Genomic DNA, 23,922 nt, shown 5'->3' with positions numbered 1-23,922 from the left:
TGGCCAGTTTCCAAGACAAATAAATAGTTATAAGCTGAGAACAGCTCAAATACTAATTACAGACAATAGTAAGTTGTGTGGTGCATGTGGAGTAGACAGGGAGAATGGATAAAGTGTCTAATGCGAAGGGAAGCAAGAGGATACACCTTATTACCCCTACAATGCAGATGGACTACAGCCAGGGCAGGATAAAAATAATAGTTCGTTGTTCCAAAACAAACCTCTTGAGAATCTGTGGATGCTCTACACAGAACTGGCTACCTAAGAGAAGCTGTGTCTAATCCCAGCACAAAATCATCCTCTTCAGCTCCTGGGAGGAAGAGTACTTGAGCTTGTGCTAACCCACTCACATCACCAACACAACTAAACTGGGAGCTTTTAGGGCTTTGTTCTCATTTTATGCAACTATTCCTTACAGAAAGCTAAATTTCAGAGAATGAAATTAGTAATCACTGTTTATAATGTAAAATCCATATGGCTTTACAAATAAAAAGCAGTATTTCTGATGGCTTAAAGTGTCACTGCTACAGCAACCGACCAAGCTAAATTGTATAACATTGCAAATCTAGAAATTTGCGTGCTCAACCACAGTTAAACTAAAATGAAGAATCTTGTATTTAAATGATTGCCATGGGAAGGGCAATGACTTTGTTCTGACGGGGCATCCTTGCATTAGAGGCAGATATTCTGCTGCAGACTGACAGAAACAAGGAAAGAAGCACTCCAGATTGAAAAATAGTGCCAGTGTTCCTCCCAGCCATCACTGGAGCTCCACAAAGAACAAAGCAGCACAGGCCTGGTTTAAGGGAAAACTTGCCCACCAGAGAGGCTGGGCAGTACAACCATGCTGTTCTAGGCAATCTGTATGATGTCATTTGGAGACTGAAGAATGCCCTAACTGAATTAAAAACAGTTCAATGAGGCAGAAAACCATAACTTTTTGCCTCTGGAAACCTGGGTTAAAACCATGGCTTCAGCCATGAATGTAAACATCGTGCTCTTAATTGCATGGGCTGCTGCTACAAATAGGGAAAAAGCCACCACCCACCAAGGAAGATTCTGCTCAGATGCAATTGGAGGTGCTGAAGAGACCTTCAGAATTCAAGCTCTGCATATATGAAAAAAAAAAAATCAAGTGCAAACACAACAGGAAAGGGATCTATTCAAAAGGGATCTATTGGCTGCTAAGTCACTCCATGAACTAGCTGGAAACAGGTCTTGTTAAAAATCAGGACTCCACATTTTCATCTCTCTTTCCAGTGTTTCAGAAATACATGACTGAGTCCGAATCCTGTTATTACTTGTTCCTAACCTAACTTTCCTTGCCCTTCCCTCTCCCCAGTGCACAGATGCAGCTTCAGCAGCTCCTATTCCTTCTGCTTCATCCACTCTCCCACAGAGGTATCCCTCTAGTCATAGTTAGGAGGGCTTGCATAACAGGCTTCCCCAAAGCAATTGCCTTCAACAAAACACTTCCTTCTTAGAAGCACAAAAGCTACCTTGAGAGGAGTGTGTTGCCTCTGCCACTCTCCACACTTCTGTTATCCCACATCCCAGCCTCATTTCTCTTCTTCCCTTTATCACAGGGATCAGAAATACATCAAACACCTTATAGGATAAAAGACATTTTCCTTCATCCCATCTTGCCTAGCATGGTGCTCAGCACACAGATGGAGATTCTTCCTCCTGAATGACACATTGGAGCATGCACAACATGCAATCCATGGCAGGCATCATTACATTTGATGGAAGTCAGAATGGTGAACAGGGCAGAGCATGGCACATAGTATTGATTCTCCCACTTGACAGAAGCAGGAGCTCCTCATTTCAGAGAATTCCATCAGAATGGGATCTTCACAAGCAAATGGAAGCAGCTGAGCATGCTTCACCCCACTTTCATTGTGACAGACATTATATACTAATTCAGCACTTTTCTACACCAACGAGACAGGACAGAAAAAACACAAAGCAAACAGGCACCAAAAAACTGCAGTGCCTGCTGGCAGGTCCAAGTTACATCTCACCAAGCAAGGTCTCCCAAGAAAGCACAGAAAGGCCCTGAACTGACCCAGACATTGGCATGGGGGAAGGAGTTTATCCCATAGGCAGCAAGATTTGTTTTTAAAGGCACACATTTCCCCACTCTGAGCTGGGGACAGACATGCAACAGCCCTTTCAGTCACGCACACACCTTCTTTCACTGCCTAGCTCAGAGAAACCTGCCCTTTACCACTGCTAGTTGCTAATGCACCAGCGCTCCAAGATAATGCAGAACAGATTTGTAGAACAGCACTGGAGATTTTATGTCTGAACCTGGCAGCAGAGAGGGATTAAAAATGCTTTCTATGAAGACATATGAACACATGATCAAAGATGGAACAAGTCCCCTGCAGCAGAGATTCTTGTGGCACCACTTAGCTTTCAGGACAAGGTGGGAGACACAGGGATGTTAAGAGTGCATTAACCCCAGGCAAAAAGCCTGCAGCTTCCAAAGGGTAGATTAATTATTAAACCAGCAGCAATAAAAATACTCAGCAGCTCAGTGACATATACCTATATTATAGACAGATAAGAGTGCTAATAACCTTGAACTTCAATTTATAGATTCACTTGCCCTTCCCTGTAGATAGCAACAGTTACATTTTCTAAATTGTTCTTACAAAGGGAAATTGATGGAAATGGTGGTTTAAATTGGCTAAGAGGCACAGTGTACACAGCAGTAGCATTTTCCTGCATCTTTCTATCTTCCCTCTTGTCAGCACCCCTAAGTATAGAGTATGCTTGCTTCCCTGACCAACAAACCAAAAGAGGGACCATGACAATGATTAAGGGCTTTTAAGCACACCTATTTTTCCTTTAAAATAATAGGGATGGAAAATACTGGGATATAAGAGATTAGGCCTGTTGGAGATTGAAGAGACACTCCTTAACATCCTTGCCTTTCTAAAGTCAAGTTAGTCACTAGAACACCCAAAACTCAGATATTCAGAGGAGGGATGGGCACATGTGCCCTCAAGACATGGTAGTTTTGGGGTTGCTGATATGTACATGCAAAGATCACCCAGTTTTGTGAGTAAAAGCAGAGTGTATTGAATGAAGAACAGTTATTATCAGCCGACAGGAATTAAGTTTCACCTCAGTGCATTCAACCCAACTGAACTCCAAAACACCCATTTTTAGATAGGAAATGCAGAAAAGCAAAAATAATGCTTTACAGTGTTTGGCTGTGAGTCACTGAGTTGAGCAACTCCAGCTAGCAGTATTCAACATGGTTAAATGAAAATGTTGGTAGGGAAGCTGGAGTCTCAGCAATTTCTCAACAGATTAATTTACTTATTGTCTCTCACAGGGAGGAGTTTGAAGTCTCTAATGCGTGTATCACTATACACTGAGTATTAAACAGGAGAGGACAAACAATGGCCAAGCTGGCTGTCCTCCAGTTAATCATCCTGCTTTGACTCAGATTCATCTGCGAGCTGCTGTTGAAAACCAATTGCTTGTTTAATGGGGCAGAAAGATGAAATAAATTTCAATATGCATCTCTAAAGTGTCCCTCTTATGTAAAAGTGCTGCCTGAGGGAGTAAGAGACACACACATATCCTTCTGCTTGTGCCAGTTTCACTTCCAATTTGCTATCCCTACAGGTACCAAGTTCTAAAATGATGTGGAGAAAGAAGTTGCAGCTGAATGCAAACAGCCTCTCTTTGGTTCAGGGCATTCTCAAGACACAGACAGAGCTTCTCCAGGGAGGTGACAGCCATACACCCAAGTGAGATTAGCTAACACTGACTCATCAGGTGTTTCATTAAGGAGCTGTGTCAAGGAAGAAACCAAGAGTGAGGTGAGCAATGCTAACGCTCTGGGGAGAAGCGGTGACTGCTGGGGTGGAGGACGTTCCAGGGACAGATGACACTGGCACGGCTGGGAAAGTCAGCCCAGGCCCGTCTCCAAACGAGCAAAAGCCATTAAGTGGCACTGCCCGGAAATTAGGATCAATAGTAATGCAGAAACACACACACACATTACGTGCTTTTGGTCAGGTGAGGAGCGTTCAAACCAGATCAAAATGGATTTGCTGACTGCAGGGCATCCCATAATCTTTTTCCATACCAACACTTAAAGGCAACAGCATCGTTTGGGACTTGACCTTTTTTCCTCTTCTTTTTTAAACGAGAAAACTTCCCTAAGCTGAGAAATAATTCAATTTTGCATTCTAACTTGGAAATTATGAGTTAGAATGTAAAAGCATTAACAGAGAATCCAGGACTTCTGATTTTGCCGTTGTGTTTTTTTGTTACGATTTTATGACAGAACATCCACACATGCATAATTTATGCGACCCTTTGCTAAAATAAACCAGAAACCAAAAATTTATACTGCTTTAGGAAGGCATAAGACAGACCAGTCTGGACTAGAGGTCAAAACACCACCTCCACAACTCACCCACATGCTCCCTGTGCTTTCTAGCCACATTCCATTAGTCTGTGGCTATCATACAAGGAAACGTTCCTGTGTCACACATGCCTGTGTACCCCTGGCCAGGCACTGCACAGTGCGCATCTCTACACACAGTTTTGGGGTACCAGCCCAATTTTTGCAGTTATCTGGCAAGCAGGCATTCCCAGGAGCAGGGATAGCTCCCTCTGTGTCCCTCCCCACAGCTCCAAGAGCAGCACCAAGGTTCTTGAGGCAATGCAAGTGACAGTGGAGAGTTTGCCAAGGCGTTAATGTCAAAGGCTCCTGGTTCACAGCAAAGCTGCTTGGTGCCACCATAAGGAACTTCCATCACTCCAGACAAGCCCAAGAGATCATGCACATACACAAAATCTCCTCTTATGTCACATGCAACACATGAACATTACAAAAGGAACCAAGCACTCAACCATTCTAGAATTAAAAGCCTGTGTTTACTGCTTGCCAATTGACCTGCCTGATCTCATATCGATTTAATCATCTCATGAATAACTAAGTTTGCATTGTGCTTTTTCACCACACCATCTTAAGGGGATAAGGGACATAAAAAGACGAAATGCTTCCAACTCCCAGCAAAAAGACAGAATAGAAATGAAGAAAAGGCAGACACCAGCACTTGGGAATTTGTTTCAGTAAATTCCAGTGGTGTGCAGGACACCAGGAGAAATGCCTGCAGATTTGGAGAGCAGCTGCCTCTCCCACAAAACATCCACACTGCACACAAGTATCAAATCACACAACATACTGAGCCGGAAGGGACCCACAAGAATGGAGCCCAACTCAGCCCTGTACAGGACATCCCCCAGAGTCAGACCATGCACCTATTCCAGGCCAGTCTGGATCACAGGGTTTTCTGAAAGCCAGTCTCTGGTCACTAAGAACTTGATGAAGAGGAAGAGATGCAAAGGGATTGCCTGGGAGACTGTGCCAACAATAGATCATACCTGCTGTCTGTGTGGGACAGGGAGTTTCTATCCCATGAGAAATTTTAATATTTTGACACCTGCTTTCACCTAATCTGTCCCTTTTGCTTAAGGATTTCCATGATACAGCAGACTAGTTTAGCAAGGAAAGAATCTGCAATGAAAACGTGATCCAGGAATCCAGACATGAGGAATAAAGCACACATAGTATTTAATAAAAGTATCACATTATCACATTTGAAAGTAACACCTTATCTCCAGAGACCACAGACATTAAAAATGTGATCCAAAACAAAACACCGATGGTTTCTCCAGCTCAGGGAGATGCCAGAGAAGTCAAATATTTTCTGTAGCAAGTTTCTACCACAATAGAGTACAGTTTTTGAAGAAGAAATATGTGTTATATGTGTACACGTATACACACATGTCCATATATATTAATTTTTATTTACATATATTTATTTTTAGGCAATCTTCCCCTCCTCTAAGACACATCCTCCCATATGCCATAGTTCCTTTTAGTGCTTCATCATGTGCCTTTGACCTGTTTGGTGCCATTCACTCACTTATCTATCTTTGCTAGGTCTGCTGCTAGTATTCCAGAATTCCAAATGAAGAAAAGACCACAACTTGCCACTAAAAACAGTTCACTGAGAGTCTCTTCCTCTCCCTGACCTTTGCATGGGAGGGTGGCCAGCTCAGCTGCAATCCATACATGCACAATTCCTCACCCATCATTTCTTTAACTTCCTTGGAGGGGGGGGGGGTGGTCCAAAGACTGTAGCCATGTCAGACAAGGTTGTGTAATGCCATTAGAAAATTTTACACTTCAAGAATTCAGTTTTCTTCACAAAAGGGTGCTCTGATTTTTTCCCTTTAGATTCTGCTCCACCTGAAGTGTACTCTGCAGTACACAAGAAACTCAAAGTATAGTTCATCCTGACCACAGAGACACCGTGTTACAAGATGGGAAGAGCACGCTACTGGCTATGGTTGCCTTATCCCCAATTCCACTGCTATTGCAAACACACAATAACCCTAGGGTGGATCTGTCAAAAAAACAAAGCACAGAAACAGTGGTGGGACTAATATTTCAAGAAGTATTTTTGATTTATTTTGATTAAGCCACATCACCTTGCACAGTTGATTTTGAGTGCAGCTACAAAGCCAGCCCAACTGGGAAAATTCAGGAGGTGTAAACACGTGGCAGAAAATTGTGACACTGGCAGTGTTTTTTGAGAGCTGTAATGTATGGCTACACCTTTGTTCAGTTTTCAGATTTAGCTTCAGGAGATAATGCTGGTCAGGATGCAGTTTGTCATCCCATCACAAAAGTCCACCTTCCAGCACTCTCACCTCCCCTGACATTTACCTCCAACATTTGCATATATTTGCTGCCTAAGTGGGTATTTCAACAAAAGAGCAGGAAATCAGCTCAGCAAATTGAATTTTTGTTAATTTGTTGGCTGGATTATGTGGCTGAACTAAGCCAGCAGAGAGGAAGCAGATGCAGAGTGGAATGCAGGTGAGCAGGACAGCTGCTCCCTGCACCAGCAGCTGCTGGGATTCCCCCAGGTTGGGAGTTTAGGAGCAGTTACAGGAATGAAAACACATTTCTCCTTCATGGTGAGCACATTAACAGGAATATCCTGTTAACAGCTCTATCCAATAATTACTGAGCATCGGTATCTCAATAGCATCACAGCTGCAGCACAGTTCCCATGCAGCAAGACTTTTCCTCAAAGACCTTCAGGGGAACACCAGAACTCTGAGGAATGGGCAGATGACCAGCTGGGCAGCAGCTCTGCTGGCCCCCAGAGCCACACCACACTGACAGCACCTCTCTCCACAGGCTCCTGTGCTGGGGCAGCATTGGGCTGCTCCAGAGCTTCCTGTGCTGCTGCCAGGATCTCCAGGTACAGACAACATGGAATGGCTTTGCCAACCACATCCTAGTCCCATCCTCATTCACCAGTTTGCAAAACAAACAGGAAATGGAAGTTTCAACAAATTGTATGTTTAGGTTACTCAAATGTGTGATAATTTTACATTTACCTTTAAGTGAAATTAAACCTAATGAATTTTACACTGAGGGCCTGTCTTGAAATTGTCTCAAGGCTTAGATTTCAAAAGCTCCATTTCATACCAATTACACATAGTACAAGTGTAACTGCCTGCAGTATATTAAAAAAATCAGCTTAAATATTGTTTGTTTTGGCATTTAGACTTCTTCCAGTAGTAGCTTTAACTAAAGTCACTAAAATTCTGTTTGAAATTAGAATTGTGCATAACATTTTGCAGACCAGTATTCCAATTCAGAATCATCAGAAAAAAACTTGTTTTCACATAAATCTTGGCAAACACTCCTAATATATCATAACAAGTGCTGTGGTGTACCTTTCTCATAGATGTCTTCTCCAAAAAATAAGCACCATTTCATTCCACTGTTGAGAAAGTGAAACTCACTTTTCAGTACTGCCATTTACAACAAAACAAACAGGAGACACAGCTGAAGCCTAAACACATAAATCCAGAAACTTCCTTTTGTATTTCCTACTTCACACAGTACATTTTAAAATAGAAATGGGCATGCTATAGTCAGACATTCTCAGGCAGCTACCTAAGAATCAAAAATTAATTCAGAAGGCAGAAATAATAAATTAAAAAACAAAAGAAAACAACAAAATCCCCAAACCACAAAACCCAAAACCAAACCACACAATTTGACAATCCCAAAGACTTTGAAAATGTTCTGAATCAAAGACCAAGGTTATAGGAGCTTGACAGATAATTCAGTACAGAGAACATCTTTCAGCATCTTTATCCTAGACACAAACATCATCATCTCAGCTCCCCAGTTCAAGACCTAACCTTTCCAATCCCAAAACCCAAAAATAAAATCTAGTCTCATCGAAGGGGGAAATTTACTGAGTAAAACAGATGGGACAGCAACAAAATGACCTTTTCAAAGCAGCTCTTTACAGTACTGAAATATTAGATTGATGGTCTGCATTTCTGCTCTTCAGGGTTAGCAGTGCCAAGTTCATGATCAAGATGTTTTGGTCTGAATCACAGATTTTTTGTTGTCATCGGCAGACTGAAGGGGTTTATTTATTCGCTAATTTGGATGTTGCTAAGAAAAGCCAGCCAGAAAAGTGGAAATCTCATAACTAGAGCCTGATCATATTTGGTTCTCCAGCTGACCTTCAGAAGTTTTCAATAAATCCAAAGCCAGGCTTCTCACTGTGAAAGCTTAAATAAGTAAAGTTAAAGCCATACAGATCTCTGTAAATTATTTTTAAGAATTGCTTTCTGTAAATTATTTTTCACAATTGCTTTTCTCTGCTGCCAGTTTATCTGCTCTTCTCGAATTCAGTCAGTGCCTAGAAAAGGTGGAAGGACTCCCATCTGCTACTCCTTCAAAGACAGCTCTCCTGAATGGAAGCATCAACCTGTCCAAGACATATGTTTCTCAATGTATTAGACCTGCTGTCTCTGCCAAGATGCAATTAAACACTGTCTAATCTTTAAAAAGCCTGCAAGAAATAAGTTTTAAATCCCAGATTTGAGAATGACCCTCACTGAATTAAGTCAAGCTTCACCATGACTTGCAACCGGCTGATCTGTTTACACCAAGGGAATTTCCTGACCGAGGTTGCTGCAGTGAGCTTGCAGGAATTGATTCATTTGCACTTCAAGCGAGCCACAAGGGCTCTTAAACTGCTTCTACAGCAGGGCATTATGGCAAGGCAAATTTATACCATGGCCTGCAGTCCCTCCTCTCTCCTTGACCCCCCAGGCACTTGGTCCTTCACTCCACCTTCGCCTATGCTTATTCCACCCGGCAGTGAGCTTTTGGGAAGAGAAAGACCAGGGAAAAATGGACTTAAAACCAAACAAAACAACCAAATCAAGTGTTTTCTGCTTGTTTACACTGCTGGATCAGTAGGGCCAGAAGTAGGTGGGAACACCAGGCAGGGCAGGATGGACATTCCCAGAACAGGCAGAGCCAGGTCAGCTTAGGCTGTCCCTGAGCAGCTATCAGATTCTCCTGCAGGGTAACAGCTCCAGCCTGTTCCTCCTGCACTGTCATTTTGAGATTTGAACTACTCCCAGGTTCAGGGCAGAAAGGATCAGACACATAAACAAAAGGCCTTGTCCTGCTTGGACTGGCAGGTGGGTTATTTCTCCCAGAAGCCTCTCACTCCTGAGAGGTATTCCCCCCGCACAGCACTGCTGTAGGCAGAACCACACTGCAGCTGCTGGCTGGCACCTGAGCAGCACTGGGCAAGCAGGACATGCTTCTGTGGCCTGAAGGAGGGATAGAGATTATAGGTAAATAAAAAGTATCCTAGTCAGAAGTCAAATCCAAAGCTGTCCTGGCAGGAAAAAGCAATGGCATGCCAAATGCAAGTCCCACCAGGTACTGAAAACCTCCCTGCCAGGATCCCAGCAAAGGACAGCACAGAGGCAGCAGTGCTACTCACATTCACACATGCCAGCATGACATGCTGCCAGCTTTGTCTGGCCATCTTTTTGTTTCCAAAACAACTAGGGCACAAGATCTTTAGTTGCTGCTATTATTCTTCATGGGATTGGAGCAGACTTCTTATTTTAGAAAAATATTTGCCACATTGTCTTTTATCACAGCATGAGAGAGGAGGCAGTTGTGGTACATACTGTATAGTCTGGGATTTTTCTATTTTTCCTCTTTGGGTCATGCATTAGCTATTCTTCTTCTCTGCTTTGGCACATGTTACTAACCCCAGACCCATATGACACACTTATCCTCAGGGAAAGACCACCATTAAAGAAAAGGTCAGGAAGGGAGGAAAGGCACCTGCATGAATGCTTTTTATTGAAATAAAACACTCAGTTAAAAAGGATGAAGTTTGTCTCCTGCAGAAGTCAAATCCATCAGGTTAAAGGTTTGCAAGATGCAGGTTGGATTTTGCATGTTTTCTTCCAGACTTAGCACAGATACTAAACAAAAAAAAGCAGAATGGGAAAACTGATTGGACAGAATGGGACAATGGTTGATTCATTATTCTAAACTCACAAATGACACCTGAAAATACTCAGTCAAGGTTGATGTAATCAAAGCTTCTCCTGCCCAAAGTCCAAAGCACTGGAGTTCAGTAATTGGGTTTCTCTGTTGCACAGATACAAGAGAAACAATTTTTTTTCAACAGATGACAAACCCTGACAGTTTTATTTATTTATTTAACTTTCAAAGCAGAGTCATTTTTAATGGATCTATAATTCAAAAGCTTTTTAATTAATTTTCCGCAAGCTTCCTAGAAAGACAGATTTGGCTTTCTGCATTGAAAAACAAGTCAGTCAAGTTCTAGGCAAAGAACCCCAACCAAACCTTTCAATGTCAAAGCTAAAAATGAAACAAAAATGGGATGCTATTAGGAACACCGGCTGCAATTTCACCACATAAGCTGCTTCCAGCATTACACAATCTTTAGGTTGCTCTTATTTTCCCTTCCTGCCTTCAATCCATTTTTGTTTGCTATAATAATAGTATAAAACCCCACAGAAATTCTTCCCTTATCTTGCTTTTTGCCTCACCACATTATTGATTCTGCTTCCTGTGCCTTTTTTGCTACTTTTATTTCTTCTGACTCTGCTAATCAAGTGCTCCATATCCAGGAGACAGCTACAGTGCCTACAAGACTGAAATCTGTCCTACAAGACTGAAATCTGAAAGGAAGAAACAGTGGAACTGAAAAAAGTCCCTGAAAAGCTGGCAGGCTGACACTTTGTTCCATCTGGACAGCAGTTTCACATCAAGCAGAAAACTCTAGGGATTCGTTTATTTATTTATTTTGGACAACAACTCTGGTGCTTAAATATCTGCTGAACTCAGTGCTTCATAGAGAAAATACCCTCCTCATTTCCCCAGGGAATTAATCTCCAGTGTCTGGATAACAGTAACATTAAATAACCTACCTACATCTTAGTGCCAGAACACACAGGTTCTCCAGTCTGCATTTTTAACAAAAATCACAATTCCAGTGCACAGCGCTCAGGCAGAGCTTGCCCTCCTCCACTGCACCACGGCACCTCTCAGGTTCCAGTCCGGCCGAGGCATGCGCAAACACTGCTCTCCCCTGCTGCTTCTGCCAGGGATTATTCTCCCCAGAGAATAAACAACAGCAGAATGAAATGTATGTCCTTAACCTAGTGCATTGATTATGTGAGCTAAGCCACTGATGGAGATGGATTTGCCCTTAAATCCTGACTGCGAGGGAGGGGGCTGAGGCGTCGCTGTACCAGAGAGCGGTCTCTGCTGTGGGACTAGGGCAGGAAGCTGGAAGGAGAGGCCACAAGAATTGTTGGCCTGCCAAGAATTCCTCCAAGCACAGGCTAGCTAGAGAGAAATGCTGGGACATCCAGGAGCTGGGGACATCACCCAGAGAGGTGCAAGAAAATGGGTCCAAATTGATCCGTTTCTAATGCAAGTACTGGACTGTGCTTTCCTCCACAGTTCAGCACAGGCAGTTCGTCAAGGGTCAGCTGTATTTCCAAGCCACTGAACCTTCTTCAAACAGCCTTTTTCTCTAGTATACTGTCTGGGGTTTTTTACCAGGCCTAAATTCAATAATTGTTGCAAGAAAAGTTGAAAGATTCCATACTGAATGTATAGGTGACTAAAGCAGACAAACAGCTCATAGATCCAAAACTGTAATAGTGCAAAGATTTGCACATCATCCATTAGACTTCAGTAAACTGATTTCTTCTCTCACAATTCATACCATAACCAGAATTCAAAGAATGTGAACAAACAAGTTTCCAAGATATTAGCAAGCACTTAGGTCTCAACTTATCTTTAAAAACTACTAAAGTGTCTGTACAACTCATTTAAGAAGGGACCAGATGTTCTCAAAAGACAAAAACATAGCTCATATTTTTAGGTCCATCAATAATTGCAGCATATAACTTATGAACAAATTCCTTCACAATGCTACACCGAGTTTTCTTTTTAATAAAAAGAAAAATGAGTGATATGAGCAGTGGTATGGTGTGTATGGTTAAATTCTGTACCCTGTCAACAAATAAAATGAAGAATTGAAACAAAAGTGAACTTTTTATTGTATCTGACTAAATAATACACACTTGCAGAATTACTGCAATGAGCACTGCCTGCAAATTTCATGCTTTGAGTGAAATTTAATTAACTTGAACTAGTAAAAATCCCACAGGGTTATATTATTTGTAAGTGAGAAAATAGGAGTCATGTCTGCATGACTAGGAATGGGAATTTGGCTAGCCTTGTTTAATTACGGTTCCCCTTGAAAGGCACATAAATATTTATATGAATTTGTGCACTGACATTTGTTGCTGGACTTGAACATCCAAAGTCACTACAGATAACTTCTAAATGCACCTTCTACACAGACATGGCTTTTCCTCTGTGCACATCCTGTTGCTATAACTTGGCTTGTTTTCCTGACAAGCTAGCCCGTAGGGATAGGCAGGAAAGGGAAGGAAAGCACTGTTCATTCCTGGGTGATTTATGAACCTATGCATCCTTCCTTCTGCAGCAGAAAGTTGGCACACGCGCACACAAAAAAATGTGTGTATGTCTGTGCCCTCACTGAAAGAAGCATCTGGGGGAAAAACAAATCCAACCCTGAATGCTGCCTGTCTTAAGAGCAGCTCCTAAGAATGTCACTGCTCCTCTCATTTCCAACACTAGCCCATCCTGTTTCCAAGTGCTGCCAAGTGCCTGGACACAGATGAGGAGCAGGGCAACTAAAACGCAGTAAGCCGACAGTCTCAGCACAACGGGCTTTATATGCACAACTTCTCTCTGATGCTCTCTGCAAAAAATTTAGTTTCCTGGTAGGAAAAATTAAGATTTTAAAAACCAAAGTCACTTGGACATGGCCTGCATGGATGGATGCGCATGTGTTATGGGAAGATTTTACTACCAGCCACCCTACACAACACAGAGCACGAGCCTGGATCTATGCAGCAAGAAAAAGCCATTTAGCAGCTGTCTTACAGCAAGAGGAGAAAAAACCCCAACAAACCAGCAGAGGGAACAGACACTTCACCATTTATTCTTACAGTGAGCCTATAACACCACTTCAGTTGAGTCAAAGAGTTGCAAGTGAAAGACAACTTTTTTGGATTTAACTATCCATTTTAAACACTCCCTTATAGTTTAAAGTCATTAGTTGTGTGAGCAGCTGAGACAATGCAAAGGAATTTGGAAGAGGAAGAGAAAAGCCCCTCTCATTTCCTTTCAGTGGCAGCAAGCTTTCAGCTGCACAACAGACTTTTGAATCTGTTTGACATTGCTCAGAATAATAAAACCCCACCAATTAAAAAAATCCCTAAAAGTGTAATTACAGCTCTGAACAGTTACAAGTATTTGCATGACAGAAGGTAAGATTTTGCAGACTGAGCATACCCAAAGTGTTGGTGCTGGTCTGGAACAATTAAAAGACAGACACTTTAAATGGTAAAAATTCTGAGCTGGGGAAATTGCAAGTGTACTCTAATCTCATCTGATTGTCTCATCACAAGTGTAACAACTTCAGTGTTCTATCTTAATTGCAGTCACAATTGACCAGTCATACAAAAACTACCTCAAATAAAATTCCTTAGGCTTTTTGTCACATTGACAACACACAAGATTTTCAGCAACTGAAATGGAAAAATTGATTAAAGCTATATTTGCTGCATCGGGCAAACATGTTCTAACCTTCCAAGGAGCTTTAGAAAGAGCTTACTTTTATTTTTCTTTGGCATACTTGAAGACTTTGTATAAATTAATTTCAAGTGGGCTGCCTTCAATGGTACACTTTTTCAAGGATTCAGGACAACATGTTAGCAATGCTTCAAGGGCACCTCTGCTCCCGGTGACAGTGTGTAGGGTTAAAATAAGGATGAGGGTCCATGTCTGCCCTAATGGCAGACATTGTGTCCCTCGAAGAGCCTATACCCACTCTGACCATCAGAAAAGGGAAGGAAATTCAGCAGAAGTACTGAGGAAAAAGAGACAAACAGACCAATATGAGCTGTGATTTGACTAAAGTGAGGGAAGCAAGGTAGAACAGGAAGATTTATACTTATGAGGAGAGTACTGTAATTCCAATAACCTTTTCCACTCTTGCATAAATTGAGCCCCCAGGCACTTGATAAAAGGCATGCACTGCACTTTTTTTGAGCAGCTGGAGAGCTCCTACTGCATATTTTTTTTTTAACAGCTCTCCCGCAAAGCTATCGAAAATTGTAGCAGTGCTGTTTCCAGAAAATCACATACCAGCTCAATGATAGAACAGCCACATAGAGGTGGCTCTATAAACAAAGAGGTTCTGTATCATTTAACAATTAATGGTCACTTTAAGGCGAGCCAGTTAAAATTTTTCGTTCAGTGGATCCCTCTGTGATCACTCCTACCAGATCTTCGTCAAGTGACTCAGACAAAGGAAGGCTGGTTACATAAACAGAAGGTAGGTGGCTTAACAACCTTGATCTTATCACAGACCTGTCAGGGGAGAGAACTGCACGTTACTGCAGAGCTAACTCACATGTCAATGCACTGGAAAGGAATCAGATGTTTTCCACATCCTACAATTTGGGAATGCTTTGCTGGGTTATTTATTGAGCCAGTTCAGGTTACACAGAACAGCTTCAGAGCCTGCTGTTTCCAGAGCGTCACCTGCCTTGCCAAGGCCATGCTTGCTACTGAAGAGTCATGAGAGGAAAATAGAGAATGAAATCAATTATAAACTTGAAATGCTTCAGGATTTCAGAGCCTATACGCTTTTGAAAAATAAAAGAGGAAAAGAAAAAACCCATACATCTCACTCTTTCTATTAACACCTGACTGGAAGCAAAATTATTTTTAAAATCTGACATCACTGCAGCTCAACACTCAGAGCTGCTCCATTTTGGCACTTACTCATTCTTCAGTCAGTGGCAAACTTCCTAGCACTCTGCTCTAGCTTTCCAGGACACAAGTTCAAAAAAAAATCTTAAGAAGCCACATTTAGCCTTTCAGATCACTGCCTGTGTAATTTGCAGGAGTAACAGGTTAGACTGACCTAGCTATAAATGAGAAAGGATGTCCAGCTGTGATGTATCTAACTGGTCTGAAAGCCTCTGCCAAGCTTCCAGAGGCTTTGGAAACACAACCTATGATTTTCAAGAGTGTTTCTACCTTTTTTCTCCTAACAGTGAAAGAGAAGAAACATGCCCACTCATTCTGCTGCTATGCATTGGAGGGACACCCCTGCTTCCTTGCTCCAACCTTAGATGTCATCTTCTTTCTAGCAAAGCTATTTCCAGAGCTTATTTACCAGTTCATTCAAGTCTAGACTTTAATTTTGCAGCATAATCTGTAGCTCAGTCACACATGAAACTGCTGAGCAGCCTGCAATTGTGTGCAAATCCACACCGTGGCTTGTGCTGCCTGAGCTCAGGTACAGTCATTAGGGACAGCATACAGCTCTTTAATGGGAAGCTCTTATCCTGCCAGGAGCATTTGCCTGAAAAATATCTCTTCCCTTCCTCTCCTTCTCCTTAAATAGTTTAATTAATGCCAAAGTCCTAGCTTTGCCTCCTGAAAGTGACAAAAGCAGGGATCCTGACCGTGAAACAGATACAGCATAGGACATGAACAGCCGGAAGGGAAGGCTTTTTTTCCTTTGTTCATTTAATGGCCCTGCCCAGTGTGAGCCCCCACTCCCACTCTATCCCCAGGTTCAGGCAGCACAAGAGACACTGTGCCCAGCAGATCTCCCAAAGGAAGCAGGGGACAAGACCAGAGGGCACAATCCACTGACAGCAGCATGCTTGGTGAACTCTGGAGGGAAGGTGGATGGCTTGCCTGGCAGAGGGCTCAGGCAGATGCTGGCACCAGCCTGACTTGGGCAGCAGCATGTGAGGAGAGGGGGTGAAGGGGGAACTCCTGCCCTCAGCCATGAGAGCTCTGGTGTCAGCTGATGGCAACGAGCCCTAAGGAAGGGAGCTGTGCTGAGCCAGCCAAAGCATCTGCCCTTCCCCACAAGCACCCAGGAAAGGGCTGCTCTGTGGTCAGGGCCAAGGCAATGACACAGTGAGATGAAAGTGACCCAGATGCAACACCCTCCCCACCCTCAAAGTAATCAGATTTGCTCTCTCCCATGACTTCCACATCTGCTGAGTGTACTTGGTCCCACGTGAGTTGCAACAGCAAGCAGAGCTATCTGCAGTAAGACTGGCATGCCTATTACTCAGGCACCCGTGACCCTGCTCAGGGCTCCCACACCTCTTCCTCTCCCTCTCAGCCTGTTCTAAGGACAATTCTTCTCAGGGCCATCTTAGGGCTTTCCCCCCAGTGGGTAAACTCAAACCTCCTGCCCTTTGGCTGGGCAGCAGGCTGTGGCACCATGCATCCATCCATGCTGAGCTAACAGGGGCAGGAGGCCCATCCTTCCTCTCTGGATTTGCACACAGCAACAAATACCAAACAGAAGGCACCCTGAGAGAACAACAGCTTTTCCCCCTGCCTTCTCTTAACCTGTTTTCCTCCAGTCCCCAGTCCGTACTCTCTTCTACATTTAGCTGCTGGGCAGGCCATACATGCCCTTCCAGCCACTGTGGTCAGAGCACTCCTCTTCATCCCTTCACCATTTCTCTCTCCAGGAGATTTTGCCACTGGTCCCAGCACCTCCCTCCAGCAAAAGGTGGCCCATTACTGCAGAAATCTGCTAAGCAAGGATAGTAGGGGACCCACCCAGCATACTACAGCAGGCAGCACCACCTCTGTGCATCACACTGCTGCTGAGTGTGGCATATTGGGAGACACTGCACCCTCCTGGGAAGAGCTTACTGAGGATTCTTGTTGTTCCCTGACCACACAAGATGTGTGCTAACTGCTGAGAAGCACAGGAACCCATGAAGATTGGTAGGAAAACCCATTTCCAGGCAGGAAAACATTTCTGCAAGACAGTAAATGCTCCTCTTGTTCCACATCAGCATGAAAGAAATGCCTTTCATGTGTTTGCTCAGTGGAATAGGATCTGCTGCATTTCATTCTCCTGGATGATGCAAGGACCCACAGCAGCCAGGAGGGGAAAGTCCTGGGCTCATTGCTCCTCTGCTTCCCCCCCTCACAGCAAGCACCAAGCCTGTCTCTTCCTGCAGCTTCACTAAAAATTTCACCTGAAACACCTCTTCCAACAAAACTATGGCAGCTACAGGCGAAATTTTCAGTTTAACAAATCAACATCCCAAGGTGGTTCCTTGAGATAAGCCCTGAGCAGCTCCAGGCAAGGAGAGGCTGTACTTGCAGGCCACAAGAGGAGAGCTCAGCACAGCACTGAGGAAAGCCTGCAGAGGAGCACAGCAGCTCCACGCTGTCCCTCCATGGAAGGCAGGGCTCATCCCTGGCACACTCTGCACCTTGGATAACAGTACTAGGCTATGAAGAAGAGTGTGGTTTGGATGGTGAAGGCAACTCAGTCTTGGCAGCTGTGTGTTTTAAAGACAGCACTTTTGTGCTCTTCTCACTCCCAGAGCATCCTGAACTGTTATTTACAATTTCCCCCAGGCAGGCCATAAATCCAAGCACAACTAGCAAGCTCAACGCAGTGTAAAAGGATCTCAGAGGCAGACTAATTACCTTTGCAGGCTATGCAAGCCTATGCACTTTTCTTCTGCACAGTAGCTTCGGAAATTTTGGCTAATGGCTGCCACTAACAGGTCAAACTTTCCACTTTCTATTGTTCTGTTCAGGGCAGCCAGCTGGGAGTTCAGGGGCAACAAATCTCCAGGGGAAGAAATCAAGGCCATTAAGGGAAAGGGAAGAGAAGCTATGAATCATAAGAGTACTTCACACACTTTCTGATACCAGCAGAAAAGATAGTAGTAAGTAAATACTGAGAGGAAGGCTAAGAGATTATATAAGGACTAAAATCAAAACCACCACCAAACAGAGAACCCTACAACTCCCATTCTCTTGAGACTTTAGGGGTTGCTTCTCTCCAAGTACTCTATACCAAGGGGACAACTTTTTTGTTTGAATTATTTAATACAGTAAAAACTCCCTCCCCTCATCTATTCAAACAGAAGGTCAGAAGATTTATCAGAGGCACAGGTGCTGCATCTTTCACATTTTCTCACCTCCACAGAAGTGTGCTGATGTTCAGCCTGCCGCTAATTTCACACAGATCTCTCCTAACACCTACTAGCTCTGTTTAGGCATTGAATATCCAGACAGCAGTGGTTATAGCAAACACCTGAATTTTAGAGCAGGTGGAGATTAAAGAGCAGACTCAAATCATTGCTCTGGACCAAGTAGTGCATGAAGCAACCAGAATATGCCATTTTCTGAATGAAAGCCTGGGCTGACAAGCTATTGTCTGGTCTAAAGCAACACATACACTCTCACTCCAATCATAAAAATGTCCATAATCAAACTTCTACTTAGTTGGCATTTCCCCATGAAAATCATCAGCTGCAAGCTCTTAAAAGTTAAAAAAAAAACCTCATCAAGTAAGAAAAACTAATATGCTGCAACTGGTGAAAAATCCTGACAAGCCTACTACCCAGCTGAACATCACACTGGGGATCATTGAAGCCCCCTCCCATGGGAACCACACAGGTTAAATTTCTTCTCAATAAAAGTGCAATGTCTTCAGTGGTAGTTTCATTTTTTGATGTAAGATTCTCACTAGAGGTTACATGAACTAATGCAAGAAAATTTAAAAAAATCAGGTATCCTGGGTACTATATCAGGTATAACAGTGAAGTGCAAAACAGAACAAACTCACGTCTGTTGCAGCCAGGCCTCTTTCCCCATAGCACAGACCAAAAATAAAACAAAAACTGTGGAATACTAAAAAATACTCTGTGCAAAGTAAGGATACTGTGCTAAATCTTGATGGGTTAGATACCATCCACAATAGGAAATAAATAAAATTTTATAAAGATCTGTAAAGCAACTTCCAGGATATAATTAGATAATACTTTTCCAGAGCCATAATAAAGAGGAGAAAATTTTGTGTTTTCTTTGGTTGGTGTGGTGCTACCTGTTAATTACAAACAGCCAAGGAAGCAGAAGATGCTCTCTGGAACACATCCAAGGGACACAGATTAGGCTGGTGGCATCATGGATGTATCCTCCAAAGGCAAGGCCTCCAGAGGGGGTTTTCAAGTGTTCTGGCCACAATTTTACTGATCAGCCCAGATGGGAGCATGTAGGTATTTCTTACAAGCTTTCCCTCAAGTTTCATTCAGAGATTTTTTCCCCCCTCACAAAACAGACAAAAACAACAACATCCAAACAAAACCCCAAAATTATGCAACCAAAAAATAAAAAGGAGTTGATAAAAGGACTTCAGGGTCTTCTAACATATTTTTGCTGTAACTTTACAACCCTGAGGAAGGGACACAGGATATTTCTGCAAGAAACAGAGGAAGTTCTGAAAAAGTGCCAGAATATACACTGCTAGAGGCAGCCAAAGTGGTCAGTCTCCCACTGAGCTCAATATTACAGGGTGAAATCTACTCCCATTACACATTATGGCTATGACCCAGGTAACTTCTAGGTTTAAAAAACAACAGACAAACCCAAACCACCTTATAACTTCTAAAATGAACTCTGAGACAACTCCACAGACTGCTTTGTAGTAACCTAAAGAGACAGCTGCAAAAATCCTCCTTAGCAAAATTCGGGCTAAAGCTTTTGCAATCAATATGACTCTGGTTTGATCTGTTCGAACAAAAGCAGGAAGCCAGAGAACAGCAAACCTCATACTCGATAAAAACCCATTGGCATGGGCAGTGAAGGAATACTCACGCAGCGCGTACAGGGAGAGGACGATTCCAGCCAGGCAAAATCCCTCGAAAAACCTGAGTGTGCTGAACATGGTCACATTCACTGAGAGTGCCACAGTCAGTCCAAATATCAAAATGAATATGACAGAGAAGAGCAGGACAGGCCGTCGACCAACCCTAGAAGTAAGGAAGTATGGAAAAACAGTGTTAAAAGCCAGGATGGACAGAATGCTGGATCATGAAAACTGGCAAAGAGGGGAACAAGTCAGGCAATCTCTTCCAAATATTGCTACCCATTTTTAACATTTGTTCCATTCTTCTCCTTTTTTTCTTACTAAATCCCAGATTTCTCTGCCAGCTTTGCATTGACAAGTCCATCTCAGAAAGGATTAAGCAGAGACAGCACATTGTATTGGTGCTTGATTTAACCAGCATTTTCAGAACAACAAAGATAAACAAGGAAGCATCTAGGAACTACTGGAAGGCCAGAAATAAGTCCCTTGGAGATGAAAATCAACTTCTCAGAGTTTTCTGTAGTAGCACAGAAGGATATATGGTATTATACACTACATGGCATAATATATTTTTAGCTGCAGAGGTTTCCTCTTCCCAAGAGACATGTGCTTTTCAGTCTCATCTACAAGAGCAGCCAGCTCAGAAAACTACTTTTCTTGGTCTCATTTGTTGAGGAGAAGCCTAACAAACATGGACTGAACACAAAACAGGGCTTGGGTCACCTCACTGAGCCTTAGAGAGTGGATAATAAAACTCACAGGAAAATTGTGAGCTTCAAGTCCCTCCACTTTGTATCCCAATAGCTGTTGGAAAGACCTACAAAACCAGCCTGACTGGAGGGGAGCGCAAGGAATAAACCATTTCAAAAACCACAACAGGCAACAGTGGCAGAGGACTTGCAGCCCACCTTTGCAGCTGCAACCTGTAGTTGCATATGTTGGTACAATGCTGACAAGGAGGAAGAGTTATGCTACCACTGAATGTGGGGACAGCCATTGCAGAGTTTGGCTCTTTCATGTCCAAGGAACATGACATTTTTAACATCTCTTATTCATATGCTTAGTGTTTATAATTCCCTTTTCTCTCCCCTCTTTCTATGCAAGGAGAATGATAAGAAGCACCAGAGCACATGGCTATTTTTAAGCAAGAATTGGATCATTATGTGGAGATTTCCAAAATTTTTCAACTTGTCAACTCCCACAAGTTTTCCAGTGGAACTGAGGATCCCTTTTAGTCAGCTCCATATGCCATTTTCACAAAGCATACATGAACTTGCTTTTCGTAGGCAGCTTTCACAGACCCATTCAAAGCAGACTGTCAGCTGCAAGCCAGCCATCAGGTTGAATGTCAGCACAATAAAGAGCATTTAAATCTCACAACTTAGTCCAGTTTCACATACTGTAGCATTTCTATTCAATTATTTCAGCAGATTGTCACCAGCAGTTATAAAATACATTATACATATGCATTCGCAATTAGAACTTTGGATTTTGCAGTACTTTAAATAAGATAAGGAGTGAAGGGCTGAAAAAGAGACATTATAATTTTTTGCATTTTTGGGAACTGGAAGAGTGCGCCAGTCATCATTCAGGCTTTTTCAAAGTCACACCTAAGAGAGTGTTGTCGTGGCTCCTTGCATGAAAACAGGTTCATTATTATTTTCAGCTGTAGTATCACCTGTGAGGCCCCTCAAAGATTTAACTTGTTGGCATTAGCCATTCAAAGCTTTTAAAAGAGAACCAACATGCAAGCTAAAGAAAGCAAGGTCAAAGCAGGCTACTCTCCATCAGGGTACAAGCACAGCCCACTGGGAGCTGAGCTGCAGTGGGGCTGAGGGTGGGAACACAATATCACTGACTCTGTGATGCTCAACACACTGGGGACATGGGAGTGACTGGACATGATGCTGGACATGGGGAGTGACTGCTGCCTGTGCTTCAGATTTTGTATCTATGGAACACAGCACTTGGGCAGGGAGGGAAAATACCTCATGTAAAACCTTGAATACAGAAAAAAAACCCCTATGAACTTTGTGTTATCAGGTATCTGCACAGACTTTTGCAGCCCCATTTTTGTTATGCCAGGCTGTAATTCATACCAATTAGTATTTGTGGAAGTGTTTTGCAGATGAAAGGCATTATGCAAACGCTCAGAATTAGGAACTTAATTCTCATCACAAGCCTGACCTGCCATTACCTGATGTTGATTGAAAGAGACCTCATGCTTAGCATACTTCCATTTCCTTCTTCCCCTCCTCCCACCCCTTGTACTCAAGGTTACCCATCATTAGGACACAGAATTTCTTCTACCATTATACAAGTGACACAAATGAATGGTTGCTGCTAATGGAAAAAAAATCAGAAAATCCAAAAGCCTCCTGAGCCTGTAAAAACCAACAGAGGCCAGAAAAGCCCTCTGGTAAGAGGCATTTCTCACAAGCACAAAACTAACCATCTTCTTCACCAAGGCATGCAGTACACTTCTCAAAAAACTGAAACTTCAGGGCAGCTATCAGCCACGTATTTGGTGATCCAGCAGTGTTTTGACAGGATGGTGTCTCAGAGCATAAAAAAGCACCTTTTATATGCAGACAGAATTATCTAACAGTACATGGAAATGCTTGTGAGAAATTAAACCATACACAATTTCCCTGGAAAAACAGCCCCAGGATGCTATCTGCTGCCATCCAAGCTGCTCCAGAGAGAGATTACTGTATCATGGAAGCCTCCACCTACAGTGCATGCTGCTATCTAGATCAAATGCTAAATGCTGCCTGCACAGGTAAATAACCAGGGATACAAGCAACCCTAGGCTTTTGAAGAATCTGCAGCCCCCACACGGTATGATAAGCAAACACATCAAAAAGATATTCCTGATGTCAGAGTTGCACTGCAGGGGGAGAGTGAAGGGGCTGAGGACAAGAGCTGCTCTTCCCATACTCCTACACGTGTCCCCACCCTGAGATATGCAAGCTTTGCTCTCCCAGCTGGTCAAATTGCCCTTCCCATGCCATTCTTTGCAGGCTCTCTCTTGCCTTTGGGACTGGAACTACTCAGAGGCTCCAAAAGGCAGCAGAGCAGGTGCAAAGCAGGGGCACTACAGGGCAACGAGAGGTACAGACTTACTGTCTGTCTGTCTTGGTGCTACATGAACACCATGCCCACCTGCTCCAGGAGGAAACTTTCCACGCAAACCTCAACAGGCTCTGTCCAGAGCAGGCAGAACTGCCAGCAGCACTCTCTGCCTGTGGAACAAGTAACTTATTCAGGCATTGGACACAGCTGGTCTTGCCACAGCTGAGGATGTTTGCAGACCTCCCTCCTATAGATTTTCCACACAGAGCTGTCCCGGTGTGCACACCTACTGTGTTTTGAGCACGGAGCACACAGTTTACTTAGCAAATTGCCTTAATACACTCTATGCTTTGGCCTCATTCAGCTTTAAAAGCTTCTTTCGAAGAGGAAAAGCAAAGCCCCTAATGGCACAAAAACCCCAAAACATCTTCTAATCATCTGAACTGGAGAGTGGTATATAAGTGAAATGAAAACAGATTTTGAATTTTTATAACACTTTTTATGCATTTCTCTGTTTAATCTCCCTGGCTCTTGCTTGGGACTGACATCCTTTTTCCTTAATTTTCTCTTTCTACCCAGTACAATCTGAACCCCTTTGTATCTATCTCTTTACACAACCCCACACCTTAGTAGAAATTTAAGCTGTGATTAA

At 43.0% G+C, this 23,922-nt stretch overlaps 1 protein-coding gene across 2 annotated transcripts in view; it reads right to left on the bottom strand.

The window, feature by feature from the left end:
* The window catches only part of SLC22A23 (solute carrier family 22 member 23), a 110,089-nt gene that overhangs the window by 65,533 nt on the left and 20,634 nt on the right, over positions 1 to 23,922 (bottom strand). For both annotated transcript variants that reach the window (XM_059853384.1, XM_059853376.1), the window contains exon 3: positions 20,204 to 20,358. In XM_059853384.1, coding sequence (XP_059709367.1) covers positions 20,204 to 20,358 — 155 coding nt within the window. The remainder of the gene's footprint in view (positions 1 to 20,203; positions 20,359 to 23,922) is intronic.

This window comes from Haemorhous mexicanus, chromosome 1 (assembly GCF_027477595.1).
Source record: "Haemorhous mexicanus isolate bHaeMex1 chromosome 1, bHaeMex1.pri, whole genome shotgun sequence".
Classification (NCBI taxonomy): domain Eukaryota; kingdom Metazoa; phylum Chordata; class Aves; order Passeriformes; family Fringillidae; genus Haemorhous; species Haemorhous mexicanus.
Note: the sequence above shows the minus strand (reverse complement) of the source record. Positions and strands in the feature narration are given on the sequence as shown.